Here is a 15473-nt window from a genome sequence, read left to right on the forward strand (position 1 = left end):
AGGTCAGATGGCAGTATCATTACAATATTCTTGTAATTCCATGATGTTGTACATTCCAAGGTCATGAAATATTTAATAAGTACTTGACTAGGAATAATTATTCCCATTTTATAGATGGAAACCCAAGACTATAAGAGGTTACCTAATTTGACAGTTATTTCTGTAGTAATATATTCATTATATTAAAGGCACAGTGGTAGGAATGTTGGACTTAAAATCAGGCAGACCTGGGTTCAAATACAGCCTCAGACACTACCAGTGTGATTCTGGGCAAGTCGCATAACTCTTTAGAGCCTTAATTTCCTCATTTATAAAGTAGGAGTGTTAGTAACACCGACCTCACAGGGCCTTCATGAAGATAAAATTGGATAACATATGTAAATCACTATATTAAAGTCAAGTGCCTACTTACTAAGAAACTGTCTGGTAAGTATTCTGTATTGTTATTACTTTTAAATATCAGTATATACATATGTAAGTCTAAATGATGTTTGTGTAATTGATATTATTGCAGAGAGAAAAATTTTGAAGGAAACTTTAAGAGGTTAGAAGGAAGACATTTCAAGGAAACAACACTATCCATTTAATTGTCCATTCTAAACACAGTTTTTAATGGGATTACAGGATTATTTTTAGGTCGAGTGTTTTAACATGGTAGGGGAGGAAGTATGGTTTATTCTGCTGAATACAATTGTGAAATTTAGTACTTGTCTGTCTTAAGGAAATCTACCCTGCATGCAAATCTATAACTAGACAAATATTATTTCCTTTCCCAGCTTGCTCTTGGGAGGTTTCCATATCCTCAGGTAAGATTGTTCATTACTGCCGTTCGCCACTGTGACATTCATTCCTATGTATGAAGGTGCAGGGAGCAATTGTGAACATTTGAGCCACATACAAATAAATCTGTCCTGTTAAATTGAAAAGCGATATCTTAAAGGAGTCATTTAGAAGTCTCTATTGATTTTTGATTTTTTTTTTTGCCACAGATTTTTGATTTTTCTGAGAAGGATGGAAGCAATAATCACACTGCTTCTCTGTGAGACTTTGGCATTGGTTTTTTGGTTTTTTTCCTGAGCCCCAGTTCCTGCACTACATGCTTGTATTGTGCATTGAGGAAGAAGAGCCCCCTTTCCCTGATATTTTCTTTGAAATTTTGATGAAATGGTTTGAATTGAAAAATTAAGAGGGAAAAAATCTGGCTTAGGTCATTGTTTCAGTGTTTTGGTAGTCAGATTCAATGTGATTGGCACCAGATTTTATGAGGGAGTTTGATTTTGCACTTCTTCATGCCCTGTTCCCTGTTCTCTGCTCCCCACGCCTTCATTTCCCCTTTTCAGAACATAGATTTTTCAATACACTAACATTAATAACTAAGTTCTAAACATTGCTTCAAGATATTTATTCCAAAGGTAAGCCAAAACTAAAAATATAAGCCACATCGTAGTTTGAAAACAATTCCCCATTGTAGGAGGAAAAAATTAAGTGAAATACCCAAGGGGTGAAGGGGTGGGTGGGTGGGTATTGAATGAATAATTTGAATGTTTTCTTCTGGTTTACACTCACTGTTTTTCTGGCATCTTGGTCTGTACAGGCCAGAGTGCCTGGAGGCATGTCTGATTTAAAGGTGGTGTTGGTCTCTGCTCTTTAAGCATCTATTAACTTGCTATTATTATGCAAATAACTGTTGTATTACACATACTAATTTATGCATGGTTAGATTATGCAGATGCATCACAACCGTGGTTATTGAATAATAGGATGGAACTCATTCTCTTTACCATCTTTATAAGCTGTTTTAAACAAATTCTCTAGGCACCCATGTGGGAAACCTCTTGTTTCCTGTCCTTTTTGAAGCTCAAACTGTCTGATGGCTGGGAGAAACCATCCAGGTTGTTAGCAGGTTGTATTGCAGTATTGTAGCCATCTTTTTCATGTTGGCCCACTCCTTTGTGTAAACATGACTTCTTCCTTAGAGTAAATATCCAGACGTTACTAGCCTGATATGCATGCTAACACTAGTTTTGAATGAAATTTTAGTGTACCAGTTTTCATACTTTTAACATAAGCATATGTAATGTATAATATGCATAATATAGATTATGAATCTGGATTAAATTTTTAGCCACACCGCTGGATCAGCAAGTAAATTTTAAATCATTTATTTAGGGCATTTTATTCCAGCTCTCAAAACTGAAAAAGAACGCAAGGCTGCCACAAAATCTATGGTCCGTGTTCCGAAGATGACGAAAGATGAAGCCATTACCATATGCTTGGCATGCCCATGTTTATTTTAAAATAGACAATGAGTGATGACTCCAAGAAATCTCAATGGCTGATAGCTTATGAGACATGAAGAGTTAAAAGCTAAGACACAACTTTGAAAAAGGCCCTGTACTCTGACAATGCATACATGATAGCGATTCTGGTCTATTGGGCACCTACTGGGCATTTTTTCTTAATGTCTAAATACACATTTACTTGATCGGTCAAGTGGAAGTTGGAAAATTCGAATACACTGAGCTCCCTAGTTAGCACTGACCTTTATGCCAGAGTAGCGAGAAGCAGTTTTCCTTGACTCCTGATTGAGTGTTGTCACCAAATAGAGATTTTATTAGAAACAACCTTTGACATCATCAGGTCTATTTCCCAGAGCTAAAGTTACAAACAAAACTTTGTCGCCTTGCTCTAAACCAGCAATAAATTTATGCTGTGCTTTGAGTTGACAATTTGAATTTTACTAATTTCACAGCCTTGTAGTATAGTGTGTATAGGCTAGAGGTAGAGGGAAAGTGGCACTTCTTTGCCCTCTTCTACTCAGGCCAAAAAAAAAAAAAGTAGCCAGAGTATAGTATTTATGCTTATTTCTAAGGCTAGACTATGCAATGAAAGCTGCCTAGTACTTGCTTTGAAAATGTAGTAATTAAACATACTTAGCCAACACAACGAATACAACAGGTATTGTAAGACTCATTTTCAGATGAGGAAACTGAGGCCCAAAGAAGTTAAGTGACTTGCGCCTATGGTCACACAGCTAGTAAAGTTAGGCAGTATTCGAATCCAGTTCTCTCCTTACTCCAAACCCCACAATTGTATGATGTCTGATATTGAGGATTAGCAGAATGGCTTTGTGGGCAAAGGGTTATTTGTGTATAAGAACTAAGAGCTTACAGATCCCTGAGCCTGCAAATAATCTAGTCACTGGCAATGATAGAACCGAAGTCCTGACTCCTATTGGGACTGCCTACTCCATGTATCGACTGATTCCTTGACTCCTGACCTTATTCAGTGGCTCTGCCTTATCACATACACTGACTCAATCTTCTGTACCCTTCCTGTATGAAGTTCCCTATATATGATCAGGTGGAAATAGCCTTTAGAAAGACAGCTCTCTTACCTGACCTGTCAAAAGAGTCTACCCAAAATCCTGCTGGTTTAAATTTAGACCCATCTGGGGCTAGTGGGGAGAGGGGGAAATCCTTTCATAATAATAGACCCAGGAATACAGAGAAAATCCCTGATCTTAAAGTGACTATTGAGTGACCCAAGGGAAAAATCTCTTTAGATTCAGAATACTCCCTTCCATCCTTACACCTTTCAAAAATGTCCTGAAGCCTTGGGTTCATTCCAGAACTCAAAGCTTAATTTTAATGCCACTACCGTTTTTTGCTATCCTGATATTTTCAAGGTAGTATTTGAGTTCTTAAATATTTCATCAATACTACATAGAGTTTGGGTATAAAAAATATCCCTTTGAAATGTGGAATCCAAAGAACTATGAATGAATAGATAATAGCAGTGATAGTAATAGTTAATATTTATATATTGTGTTTTAAGTTTTATAGAAGGTTTATACATACATTGTCTCATTTGACCATCACAATAACCCTATGAGAGATACTACAATATTATTATCCACATTTTACAGATGAAGAAACAGGCATAGAAATTTCAAGTCACTTGCCCACGGTCACATAGTTAGTAAGAGTTGGAGGCAGGATTCAGCCCACTCATCACAATGTCTTTCCAGCCTATAGATGAGTAGCTTATAGGCTAGCCCTTACCTCTATTTTAATTAAAGACCTTTGCAGACTTTGAAATAGAATGAGACATCCTTTACAGTAAAAGTATCCAGCACAGTAAAGTAGTGTAAGTGGTCTCATGAACCAAGTCTACTTTATCTTGTCATTTTTTCCCAGATTCCTTTAATCAGTTTAGCAGTGGCAACTTATGGTATCCTTAACTCGTTGCCCTGACTCAACTTTGCATTAAATAAGGCCATTCTTAACTGTGGCATTTTTCCACACCCTAATGAGGAGTCTTTTCATCCAAAGTGGTTAGGCAAAGTTAGGTTTGGTTTATGCATTAGTCCAAGCCTACTCTTTCCCAAGGCAGGGATAGTGGCTCTGTGGCCATGTATAATATGTTGGTAGCCAAGGGGAGTGGTCTGAGAAGAAATAAAAAGTATCTTCATCTTATCAGAGGGTTGGATGTGCTTCAGGTTGGGCAGTTGGGAATGATTACTTACAAGGTCTGTGCCTGTACATTTTTTGTCCAGATGAGAATACAGCTTGGGCTGGACATCAGATCAGATCATAAGATTTCAGCTAATAGTTACATAAGAAGAGTGATCTAATGAAAAGAATGTAGAAGTTAAGAAACCTGCTTTCTACCACTTAATTTCTTATATGATCTTGAGCTTGGCTCAAGATTCTCTAACCTCCCTGGACTTCAGGTTCTTCACCTGTAAAATGAGGATGATAATATATACCTCACCCAACTCATGGAGTTGTGAGGACCAAACAAGATAGTGAGTGTAAGGTGCCACATAGCACCACACTGTTAGTTCCCAGCTTCACATTCTACCTCAATGAAGGTCAGCAAGGGTCCACTGAAGGTTGTGAAGATTTTTGATGCAAAGGTAACTTGCTGGGAGAAAAGTACTCCTCTTCTCCCAGCCTCAGCAGCAGCAACACCTATTCCTTCTACCAACAAGAGTATATGTGAAGATGCTCCAGCTAAGCATTGGTCCCCCACAGGTGGTAGCCACCATCATCTTTGCTTCCTCCCTCCCAGGTCCCTAGATTTCATGGCCGAGTCCAGGTTTAATTTTTAAAATTGTAGTTTCGTGCCTGACAAGGAAGTGATAGACTTAATATACATAATGATTTATGTATTTTTGAATATGGCCAATGTGGGAATTTATTTTGCTTTACTATGCATATTTGTTAGAAAGGTTTTTTTGTTCATCTTTTTCTTTCAAGATGGGGATGGGAGGAGGTGGAAGGGAAAGAAAAATAAATAGTAATTTTTGAAATAAAAATTTAATTTAAAGAATAAATATGTAACATTCAGTCTGTAGCTTTAAAAAAAATTTGCTTCCCCCTCCCTCCCTCCCCACCCCCCCAACTCGATCACACTTCAGCCTTTTACTTAGGCCTTCTTCCCTGCCCTAGGATAAGCCTGTTAGATAGAGGAGACAGGCTGAAGGTAAATGCTGTTGTAGATGGTGTTAAGGTTATCTTCTATAATCATATTTCTTCTGCCTTTTTTCCCATATATGGACAGAGTCACCCAGGAAACTGAGGAAAACCCATAGGATCAGACTTTGTGTGCTTATGAAGCATGCTTTCCAGTGGGCCCGATAGAAAATAATTTTTTTTAAAAAGCTTAGCATTGTATGGTATTGTAGTCTTTTATGCAATTTAGTTCTAAGATTAATCTCCAAAGATGTGCAGGTCTGAAAGAGGACTAAAACTGTACAGCTAATCATGTCGATCCAAATTCAGCAGACTTAAAAAACATGAGAGTGGGCAATGGATTGTTTAATGATAATACAATTTAGTAGAAATGAAAAGAATTGCCTGCTAACAATTGTCGTTGTACATTCAAACCTTATCACAGTGCAGTACATTAGGATGCTAGTAAATCCATTAAGAAGGCATTCCCAAGTGATGGACTTTATTTGACAGTAGGAAATTTGGAAAGTGAGAGGCTAGAGGAAAGTGAAGATAATCTAGACACAAGTGTATTTAAAGTACTTTTGTATGTACAAAAATGTTTTTCTTCTTTTGGCTACAATTCCTGATCTTGGTTAATAAATTACATCAAAATGACCTGAAGTTAAAAAAAAAAAAAAAAAGGAAAAAATCTGAGCAAATAGTGCCCCTGGTATTGTAAAGCTTTGAATGTTTTCACACCCCATTAATTTATTACTTCTCTTTCTTCATCTTTAAATTTCATTTTTTTTTCAAAAATTCAGACTCCCCGCTGCTGCAGCGATTTTCATCTTGTTGTTAATTTTCCCTGCTCCATATGGAGCTCCAGACATTTCACCTGGAGGCTGTACTAGATTTTGCTGTAGTGATCGAACTTCCTGAGGCCAAAACTGTCATTTAGGGTTCCTGGTGCATCTGTCTGCGCCAGGCTTTTCACTGGCATGGGAGAGTGTGAATAACAAATTGGATGCACCTGAGATTCAGATGATTAGTGTGTTTTGTGAATCTCCACGACTTGTAAGCAGATAGCTCTGGGGGGAGGGCTAAACAGCTACTGTGGGTGAATCTGTACTCACACCTTACATTTGGGGCTTTTCAGGGGAAGTGCAAACATCTAGGCAGTCTGAGTGCAGAGAGAGTAACAAATATTTCATCCTGCCTTGTCATTGATTAGAAAAGAGCCTTTAATTTCATTTCACCCCATGTTGTGATTAATTTGCATTCTTTGTCAGAAGTTAATGGAGTTTTTTATGGTTCACTCTGAAATCCTTGAAGACATCAGACTTGATCTGATGTTTATACAACCGCCAGCGGAATTTTTTCGTTTGATTGATGGCAAGCTTGATGTTATTCCAAACGGCTTTTTAAGCTGTTTTTAAGAATTATTTGAATAAAATGCAGGCAAGATATTGTTGTAACGATCAAGATTATCTGTTAAAAATCTGTTTCAAATAAAGAAGATGATAAGTAGGAAAAAGGATCAAAAAGACAAGAGAAAATAGTGAATAGAGATGTTATTTGTTAAAGCACATAAGAATTGCATTCAGATAAATTATTACAAAATACAAGCAAGATCATTTTTATTAAAAATCACCATCTCTGGCCAAATTTAATTGTAGTGAAGGTAAATTATCTAAATCTTTGAGAATAAAAAATCCTTACCACTCAGTGGCTAATTTCCATTTATTCTGCCAGCTTTTGCCAGCAGTGTAAGAATTAGAAATCTACTATTCTTAACTCAAGGAGACAGAGCTGTCAGGCCTGTTAACTGAACAAAATGATGACATATTACTTGTCTCAATAAAGAGGAATTCTTAAATCCCAGTGCAAGGAAAACATTAAGTGGATAATAGAGGATTTTAAAGGAAAGGCATGCATTCATAATAGCATTACTATTGGCATGTTTTACAGACAGTACAGAAATGAAAACATCCCATTGTTAAAAGGCAAAATCTCCCAATTGTTTACTGCTAATGGAAAATGTGTGTTCATCCCCAATACTGCTATATTTCAAAGTATGAGAGGAACTGAACTGTAGGTGGTGGCTGCTTCAGAGCCCCCTGCTACTAACCAACGAAATATGTTTTGCAAATGCCTTTTGATTACTAATACCAGGGCCATTTGTTGGATTTGGGTTTTTTGCCCGGCTTCAGCAGATTCCTGCTTCATTGTAATTCCTGCTGGTGAGATGGACTCATGGGTCAAAAAGCTACTTGTCTAAGCACTTCCATTTAAAACAGATTAATTTATTTTTGTTGTATTTTAAAGTTGGCTAAATAATTGGGTGGTTTTAATTGAAGTTGCTGCTTTCTGATCCTTGTATTAACGTGATCTAAGGTCTTTTTCTGTTATATGTAATCCATATTATTGACCAAATTTGCCCTGTTTTCATTTAAATGTAAGCAGCTTGTCAAGGAGAAAATATTTTGTTTCACTTGGCATGGAAATCAGCTATTTTAATGTGTTGTGAGATAGGGGTGGATTTTTTTTTGTTTTTTGTTTTTTTGTTTTTGTCAATTGACACTGTCTTTTAAACATTCATTTATTTGGTAGTAATAAATTGGACTCTGGATAGAGTGTTTTTTCATAATAGGGGAAAATGTGTATCTTCTTTGAGCCATTTAAAAAACATTAAACATTTTTCAAATGGTAATGCTCAAATACTGATGTTTTGCCCTTAATTATAATATCATAAAGACCTTAGCTAATATGTTAAATTCTTAATGTTAAAAGTTTGGTTTATGGTTTAGTAATATCATTTTACATTCTAAATTTAGTTTTTACTGAAATATTATCACTTTTATCAGTTTGTTTATGGGTAAACCCACTCATATCCAAGCATATCAGGGCCAACCCAAAATGCAAATTTGTGACCAGACATTTTGCCTCTTTTGGGAAGCAGTTATGCTCAGAATAAGTACTTTCATGTGCATATACTTTTAATGTTCTAAACGTGAGGCTTTTCTTTGTGTCATAAGGATCTAATTGTCCAATGTTAGGTCTTTTAGCAAATGGGGAAGAAAAACGGTAATCATTTCTGGCATCATCGTAAGCTAGAAGCAAAAATGGTAATCCATTACTTTTTCTTTATCTCCATGTTTTAATTCATAGCCTCTACTTTTTGCCTTAGTTACCCAATGTATTCTTATTGCCATGCATACCATGACATAAGATAAATATCATGGAGGAATCCAAGGGCCACATGAAACTATTCCATGACCAATTGTTTTTTGTCAGGAGTCTTTATTTGTATATGCCAGCTTCATCTTCCTTTACTTGTATTTCCCACTTGTCAGAATTCTTGGTATTTTAATGTATAGTTTTTTTCAGAGATATGAAATAGATTTCCTTGCAAGTCCTCAAATTAGAGCAGAAAAAATATTCTTGAGTCAGGTGAAGTCCTTCTGAGAGAGTAGAGAGCATAGAAATGTAAAATTTCCCATTTGTCTTCATTTATTCTTTTTAGTGTTTGAGGGTAGCTTGATCAGGGATCTGCAACTCTTCAAGGCTAAGACCAGCCAATGGTTTAATTTTATAGCACCTCTTGAATTGCTGTGTGATAGATACATCTGTATTTTTAAAGTTAAAAGTTAAATCAGGTTTGTTTTGAGAATTTTACATTTCCTTTTGAGAGTCACCTTCCTATGGGGAATCCTCAGGGGATAATGGAACAAGAGCATGGGATTTAAAAATTGTATCCCTCATGTTCAAATTCTGACTCCTCTACTTCTTACCTCTGTGGCCTTGCAAAAATGCCCTACTTTCTCTGAGTCTGTTTCTTCATTTTTAAAATAAGGGGATTGAACTTGATGATCTCTAAGGTCCCTTCCAACTCTGACTCTTAAAATATAAGGCCTTCCCCAGAGTGTAACTGGCATATATCCCTCTATGGGGAAAGTTCCTTTTTTTTTTTTTTTTGAAAATGTCATAGCAGGTAGGTCAGAGCTACCAGGAACCTGCTGTTTCTGAAAAACTGTTTGATAGCACAATAATGGCTTCGTCAGCATATTCCTACCCACTTTGGGATAGAAAAATAAATTTATTTGATCACAGAATTGTCCTGAGAATCAAATGAGATAATTCATGTGAAAGCACTGAAAATCATAGTGATGAACAAATACTAGGTAGGCAGCATTATTATTACTTATATTTCTATAAGGTGATTTCCAAACATAGCGTTGATAGCACTTGACTATTCTTTATACTAGGTAATGCTAAAATGGTTTGTATCTCTAGCCCCACAAAAGCTTTCTTTTATGATCTCTGGTTTAGAAGTATAATCTATCATTGATTAATCACAGTTACATTATGGAGACTTACCTATAGAATTTTTACATTTGAATAGCACAATTTAAATAATTGAATGAGGTCATTTTCCCCCTTAAAGTTTGCATTTGAGAACTTCATTTCTAGTCTGGCATTCACACATGGCCTTAACTCTTATGACCACAGATTTAGAGCAGTTAAGTACTACTTATAAAGTCATTGAGTACAACTGCTTCATCTTACAGATGAGAGAACGGAAGCTCAGAGATGTTAAGTGACCTTGCTCATTGTGACACAGCTAGAAAATGTCAGCAGAATTTGAACCCAGGCCTCTTGAATCCAGATCCCATGCTCTTTGCATGATATGCTTAGCCTAGCTAATCATCAGGACATGAAGTAGGTGAGAAAGAGGACTTAAGATAATTTGAACCCAAATTGTGTCCCTTATAATATTACTGCCCCTCAGTACTGACTAGGTCCTCTTGACTCCAGGGCCTGTGCTCTATCCACGGTGCCACCTAGCTGCCCCTCAGCTAGGAAGGAAGTGAGTAAAGTACTACCCAGGATGCTCTGGGTCTGCGCAAAAAACATGATGCTCACCTCATCCTATCACCAATTCAAGCACTACTTGTCCACAGTAGAGATAGCAACAAATTTTGACAGCAGACCAGGCTCTACTCCTGCTAATCACCATTTGGTATGGAAGACTTAGGAAACTACGGAAACAGATGCTCATTGTCACTCAGCTTACAGGGTTCTAGCCAGTCCGGGGCTAGACTTTGAGTTGATGGCTCTTCAGCCCTTTAGCAATTACAATATGGTGACCTGAGTCATGTGGATACAAATCAGAAGGCAAACAAATCAAACTGATTTAAAAATCTGCATTTTTATACATAAGAAAAGGAGGAAGCACTATGTCTCATTGGAACAGAGAAGAAGGGTAATAGTTCTGAGACTCCTCAGATATTTATATAAAGCAGGTTGCCTCGTTTGGCTGAGGTTGTGACCACTTTGTTCATCAGAGATCTTCTCTCATCGCAACCTCAATCAACTCATGGAAGTGCCATCCCCTGGCAGCTAAGAGGGCTAGGGCATAGCTTGTTTCAGCTGCAGCATCCTTGGAAAGAACAGCAGCTACTGTCGATAAAGAAGTGGAGAAGGATAAAGAAGCTAGGGAAAGAAGAATGGTGTGGGGCTTATGGCATGAGGTGCTGACAGCAGGTGTAAAGCAGCCCTGGGGTAAGCATAGCAAGGAGGAAAAGTACTAAAGTTGCCCTCTTCCTATAGCATGGTATCATGAAAATATCACTGATCAGAAGCCCTAGGTTTGAATCCTGAGTCTAACTTACTTTGTGTGACCCTGGACAAATCATTTCATGTCTCTGTTCCTCAATTTCTTCATCTATAAAATGAGGGTAGCAAGAATATGTACACTGTCTACCTCACAGGGATATTTTGAGTTACATTTTGTAAACCTTAAAGGATATAAAGAAATACAAGAAATTATCATCATCATCATCATTATGGCATAAAGGCAAAAGTAACAATTGATCCTGGTGACTTCAGACATCACCATCCCCAATTTCTTTCTTTCACCATCACAATCCAAATGCTTCTTGTAGGAATTAGGTCAGTCATGACACAACTGAGCAGGCGTGAACAACAGAAGTCAGCAACTTAGACCACCACTTTGCAGATTTCCAGCCTCTTCAGTAGGATGAGTTCCCAGCCATGTGTGGCCAGGAAACTCTGAGTTTCCAAACCAGGTGCAGAATAAAACCTCCACTATCTAACCCAAATCTGTACTTACCTGCTGAATATGACAAATACAACTGCTCAGGGCCACACAGGAAAATCTAATCCGTTGATGCCACTTCTGTTTTCATTAGAGACTAAAACATAAAGGAAGAACAAAGGGAAAGACAGAATTCTCAACATTTTTTTTTTTAGCAAAAAGGAAAGCTGCCCTTCCTCCTTTTCCCCCCAAACCCTACTAGCATTGGATTCTTTACCTCCACAGTCCTGGCCTTGTCACATAATCTTGGTTGACCTACCCAGAGAATCAGAGAAGAGTGGATTTGAGGGAAATCCATATTATGGACAGTGAATCAAAATAAAAGAATGAAAGGAAGGCTTGCAGCAGGAGTTCTTAACCTAGGTCTGTGAACTTTTTTTTTTCAATCTTGTGATAAGTGTATTTCAGTATCATTGGGTTTCTTTGTAATCCTGTATATTTTATCTTATGCATTTAAAAACATTATTCTAGAAGGGATCCATAGGCTTCCCCAGATTGCCCAAGGGTCTGTGACACACACAAAAAACTTGTTAAGAACCCCAGACTTAGAGGAAGAGAGAATTGGGGTGAGGAGTTAAATTTTGTCTTCTTGGTACTCCCTCCATCTGATTTTCTATTACTTATTTACATCATTCCTTTTTGCATAAAAAGAGAAGCAGATAGTACCAGACTATAAAAGGACCTGACTTAAAGGTCTACTCTGTCTTCAGGAGAGGTATATGGAGCAATCCTAGGCAGAACTATTCCCAAGCTTTAGCAAATTTAGTCAGTTTGAGTTGGGCTTTAGAGGATAGGTGAGAAATTTTAAAAGTTTATGAAGAGGAGGAGGAAGTACACTCCAGACATGCTGAAAAGAATAAGCAAATTGGAATTGAAAAAATACAAGGGATAATGGAGGCTGAGGCAAGAAAATAGTCAAGCTTCGTTTGTCATTTCTCTTCAGGGCTGAGGGACCAACTAGAACTATGCAGTGATTCAGGGAAGGGTCGGAAAAGGGAGCAATTTATGTGGCCCCTACAAAGCAGTTTACACTTGATCCTCACAACGACCCTGCAAGGTAGGTGCTATTATTTATCCCCATTTTACACTTTAGGAAACTGAGGCAAACATTTGCTTGCCATAGGAGAAGAAGGGAAGCAGTGGAGGCCAGCATAGTAGAATACATAAAATTATAGTCTTAGCCTGAGGAGGGACCTTAGAGGCTATCTTATCTCAGCCCTGACTGAAGCCTGACTCTTCTCTATGACCTCATTGACGATCGGTTACCCCCCAGCTTCACCCTTAAACCTCTAGTGACAAGGAACTCACTGTTTTCAAATGAAGCCTTTCCAAACTCAACAGCAGAATTATTAGAGGACTTCCCGAATATTGAGCTGAAATGTGCCCGCCTGTAGTTTCCACTGGCCGATCCTAGTTCTTTTCTGTTCCCTTGAGCCAAGCAAGTCATATAACTTTTCTGTGCTTCAGCATCTTCATCTATAAAATGGGGGAAATACCTGTCCGGTATACCATATCTTGTGGTATTTTATGTTATCATTATCTAATTGGGGTTTAAGCTCTCAACTCCCTAAGGGCGGGAACCCTCTCATCTAAATTTTGTATCTCTACCATCATATAGCCCAGTGCTTTAAATATAAGAGATGCTTAATAAATGAATGACCGAGTCCTGAGCTTCCATTCTTCCATCATATGACAAATGTTGGAGCAGCTCTCTCTGTGTACTCCCTAAGTCCACTCTTTCTTCCTTTACCCAGTAGCCCTAGTCAGCCACTCCTCTTGTGAAGATATAGGACCCTTGATAAGAAAGCGCTTCACTAGAGCTAATCTCGCCTAGAGTTTTCTTTTCTCTTTTTCTTATACTTGACTTGTAGTTACCACAACTGCTGAGTTAGAGACCTTGTCTATAGTTCTCTTGTGCTGACACCAGTCCAAGGCTCCCTTCTTTCCCCTAGCCACAGAAGTTCAAAAGTGCAGGATTGGGGGTTAACAGACCCTGGGAATCTTATCTGAAAACAGCCCCTTAATCTACTCACAGAAGTTATTAGCCTATTTAGATAATCATACACTAGTTCTGTGAGGTCTTTTTTTGTTTGTTTAGTTTGCTGAGGCAATTAGAATTAAGTTACTTGCCCAGGATCACACAGCTAGTAAGTGTCAAGTGTCTGAGATCGGATTTGAACTCAGGTCCTCCTGACTCCAAGGCCGGAGTTCTATCCACTTCGACACCTAGCTTTCCCTCTGGTTTATAAAGCGAACAGAGGTAGAAGGGTGCCACAATGTTCTATCTGTATTAGAAAAGATTCTGGGTTGGTGGGTTCATTGTTTTCAGAATTATCTAGATTTTTGAATGAACTATCCAAATAATTGTTACAACCCTTTATTTACTGTGATACCAGAATTACTGTGTAAATTAAAAACATACATGAAGTGGGAAGGGGTTGATGAGGTTCAGGAGTTAGGTTGCCTGGAAAGAATTCAAGAAGCAGATATGCTGCTAGCCAAGAGGGCTTTATTGGCACAAAAAGCAACGGGCTAGTCCTTAGGGGCACCAGCAGCTTGGAGAAGGACAGGAGCTTGCTTTTATACACAAATCTTGAGCGCTCAGCCCAGGAGTAGGGTATGCTTCTGCATGGGAAGTTAACCACAGGAAAGAGAAAGCAGATGTGTTAGGTACTTTTAACCACAGGGAAGGGGAGGCAAGAAAAGGGAAGCAGGTGTGCCTTGTTAACAGCGCCCCCTGTTACCGGGCAGATTTAGACTTAGGCAAGGTTCTCATTGTTGCTGGGCAGAAGTCGGCCTTATTACAGTGAAAGTATTGGAAAGCAGTGGCCTTTTTTCCAATACCTTACATGTAGCAGGCACATAACACATGTCTTTTGGATACGTAATAGGATACATTAAGGAATACATAAAAGAATTTTTGTTGTCTCACTATGAACTAACATTGTAAGTGCACGGGGTGGGGGGGGAAGGGGGGGGCAGGACACAACACAACACCTACTGCAGTTTTGGGCCATATTCATAAAACCCTAGTATCCTCAATGAAGTGATAGGTTCACAGATTAAACAACACCTGAAGTATTCTGTTAATTCCAGGGTTTCATATTTTAGGAGTGTCATTCATTGACAAACAGGAGTATGTCCAGAGGGTGGTGACCAGGAAGGTGATGGGTCTGGAATCTATATTATATGAAGCATTGTTGAAGTAACTTAAGAGATACATAATCTAGAGAAAGGTTGGGAGAAGACAGACGTGATAGCTGCTTTCAAATATTTGAAGAAACGTCATGTAGCAGAGGGATTTGAGGTCTTCTCTGTGGTTTTATAAGGCAGCACTAAGATGGTATATTTCAGCTCATATGAAGAACTTTCCTTTTTAGATTATTTAACAGTGGAAAGTGTTGAGAGTGAGATCCACATCACTGGAGGCGTTCAGGCAGAAGCTGATTGTCTGCCAGAGGGACTGTGTAGAGGGCATTCCTGTGCTGATCTAATTGACTTCTAACCTTTCCAACTCTAAGATTCTGTGATTCCATCTTTCACACATAGAATTTTGATTAATAAGAATGGTAAGTAAATCATAACTGTCTCTTATGTCTGGCCTCCAGAAAAACTCCTCCTGTCCACCTCAGAAATTTTTAAAACTGTTCTTTCTCTGAGATTTATTTAACCCTAAAGAGTGGTCAACAGGCTTCCTTTCCCATAAAAGTCTTTTGATCTGCCTTCCCTCCTCCACCCCCGTAATTGATTTTACTTTAACCAGGTCTTGAAATAAAAATACCTTTTTCATTCAATTGAATTTCATTGAAATTCCTTCTGCAATTCTATAAAATCTTAAATAGGTAGGTGTTCTGCATGCTCCCTGGCCCAGACCTTTTGACATTGGGGAACAGGTTAATTTTGTGATTCACATT

At 38.1% G+C, this 15473-nt stretch overlaps 1 protein-coding gene across 8 annotated transcripts in view; it reads left to right on the top strand.

Moving 5' to 3' along the window:
* MAP2K5 (mitogen-activated protein kinase kinase 5) overlaps positions 1–15473 on the top strand; it is a 282818-nt gene that overhangs the window by 192752 nt on the left and 74593 nt on the right. For 6 of the 8 annotated variants that reach the window (XM_078151216.1, XM_020982672.2, XM_078151218.1 and 3 more), the window contains one exon: positions 777–806. The exons of 1 other annotated variant lie outside the window; for it this stretch is intronic. In XM_078151216.1, the coding sequence (XP_078007342.1) occupies positions 777–806 (30 nt within the window). Of the gene's footprint in view, positions 1–776; positions 807–12502; positions 12612–15473 lie in introns of those variants that run through there. One more of the 8 variants, XM_020982680.2, reaches the window with a different exon arrangement.

Source organism: Phascolarctos cinereus, unplaced genomic scaffold (assembly GCF_003287225.1).
Source record: "Phascolarctos cinereus isolate Bilbo 61053 unplaced genomic scaffold, phaCin_HiC Scaffold_3;HRSCAF=262, whole genome shotgun sequence".
NCBI classification, from domain to species: Eukaryota; Metazoa; Chordata; class Mammalia; order Diprotodontia; family Phascolarctidae; genus Phascolarctos; species Phascolarctos cinereus.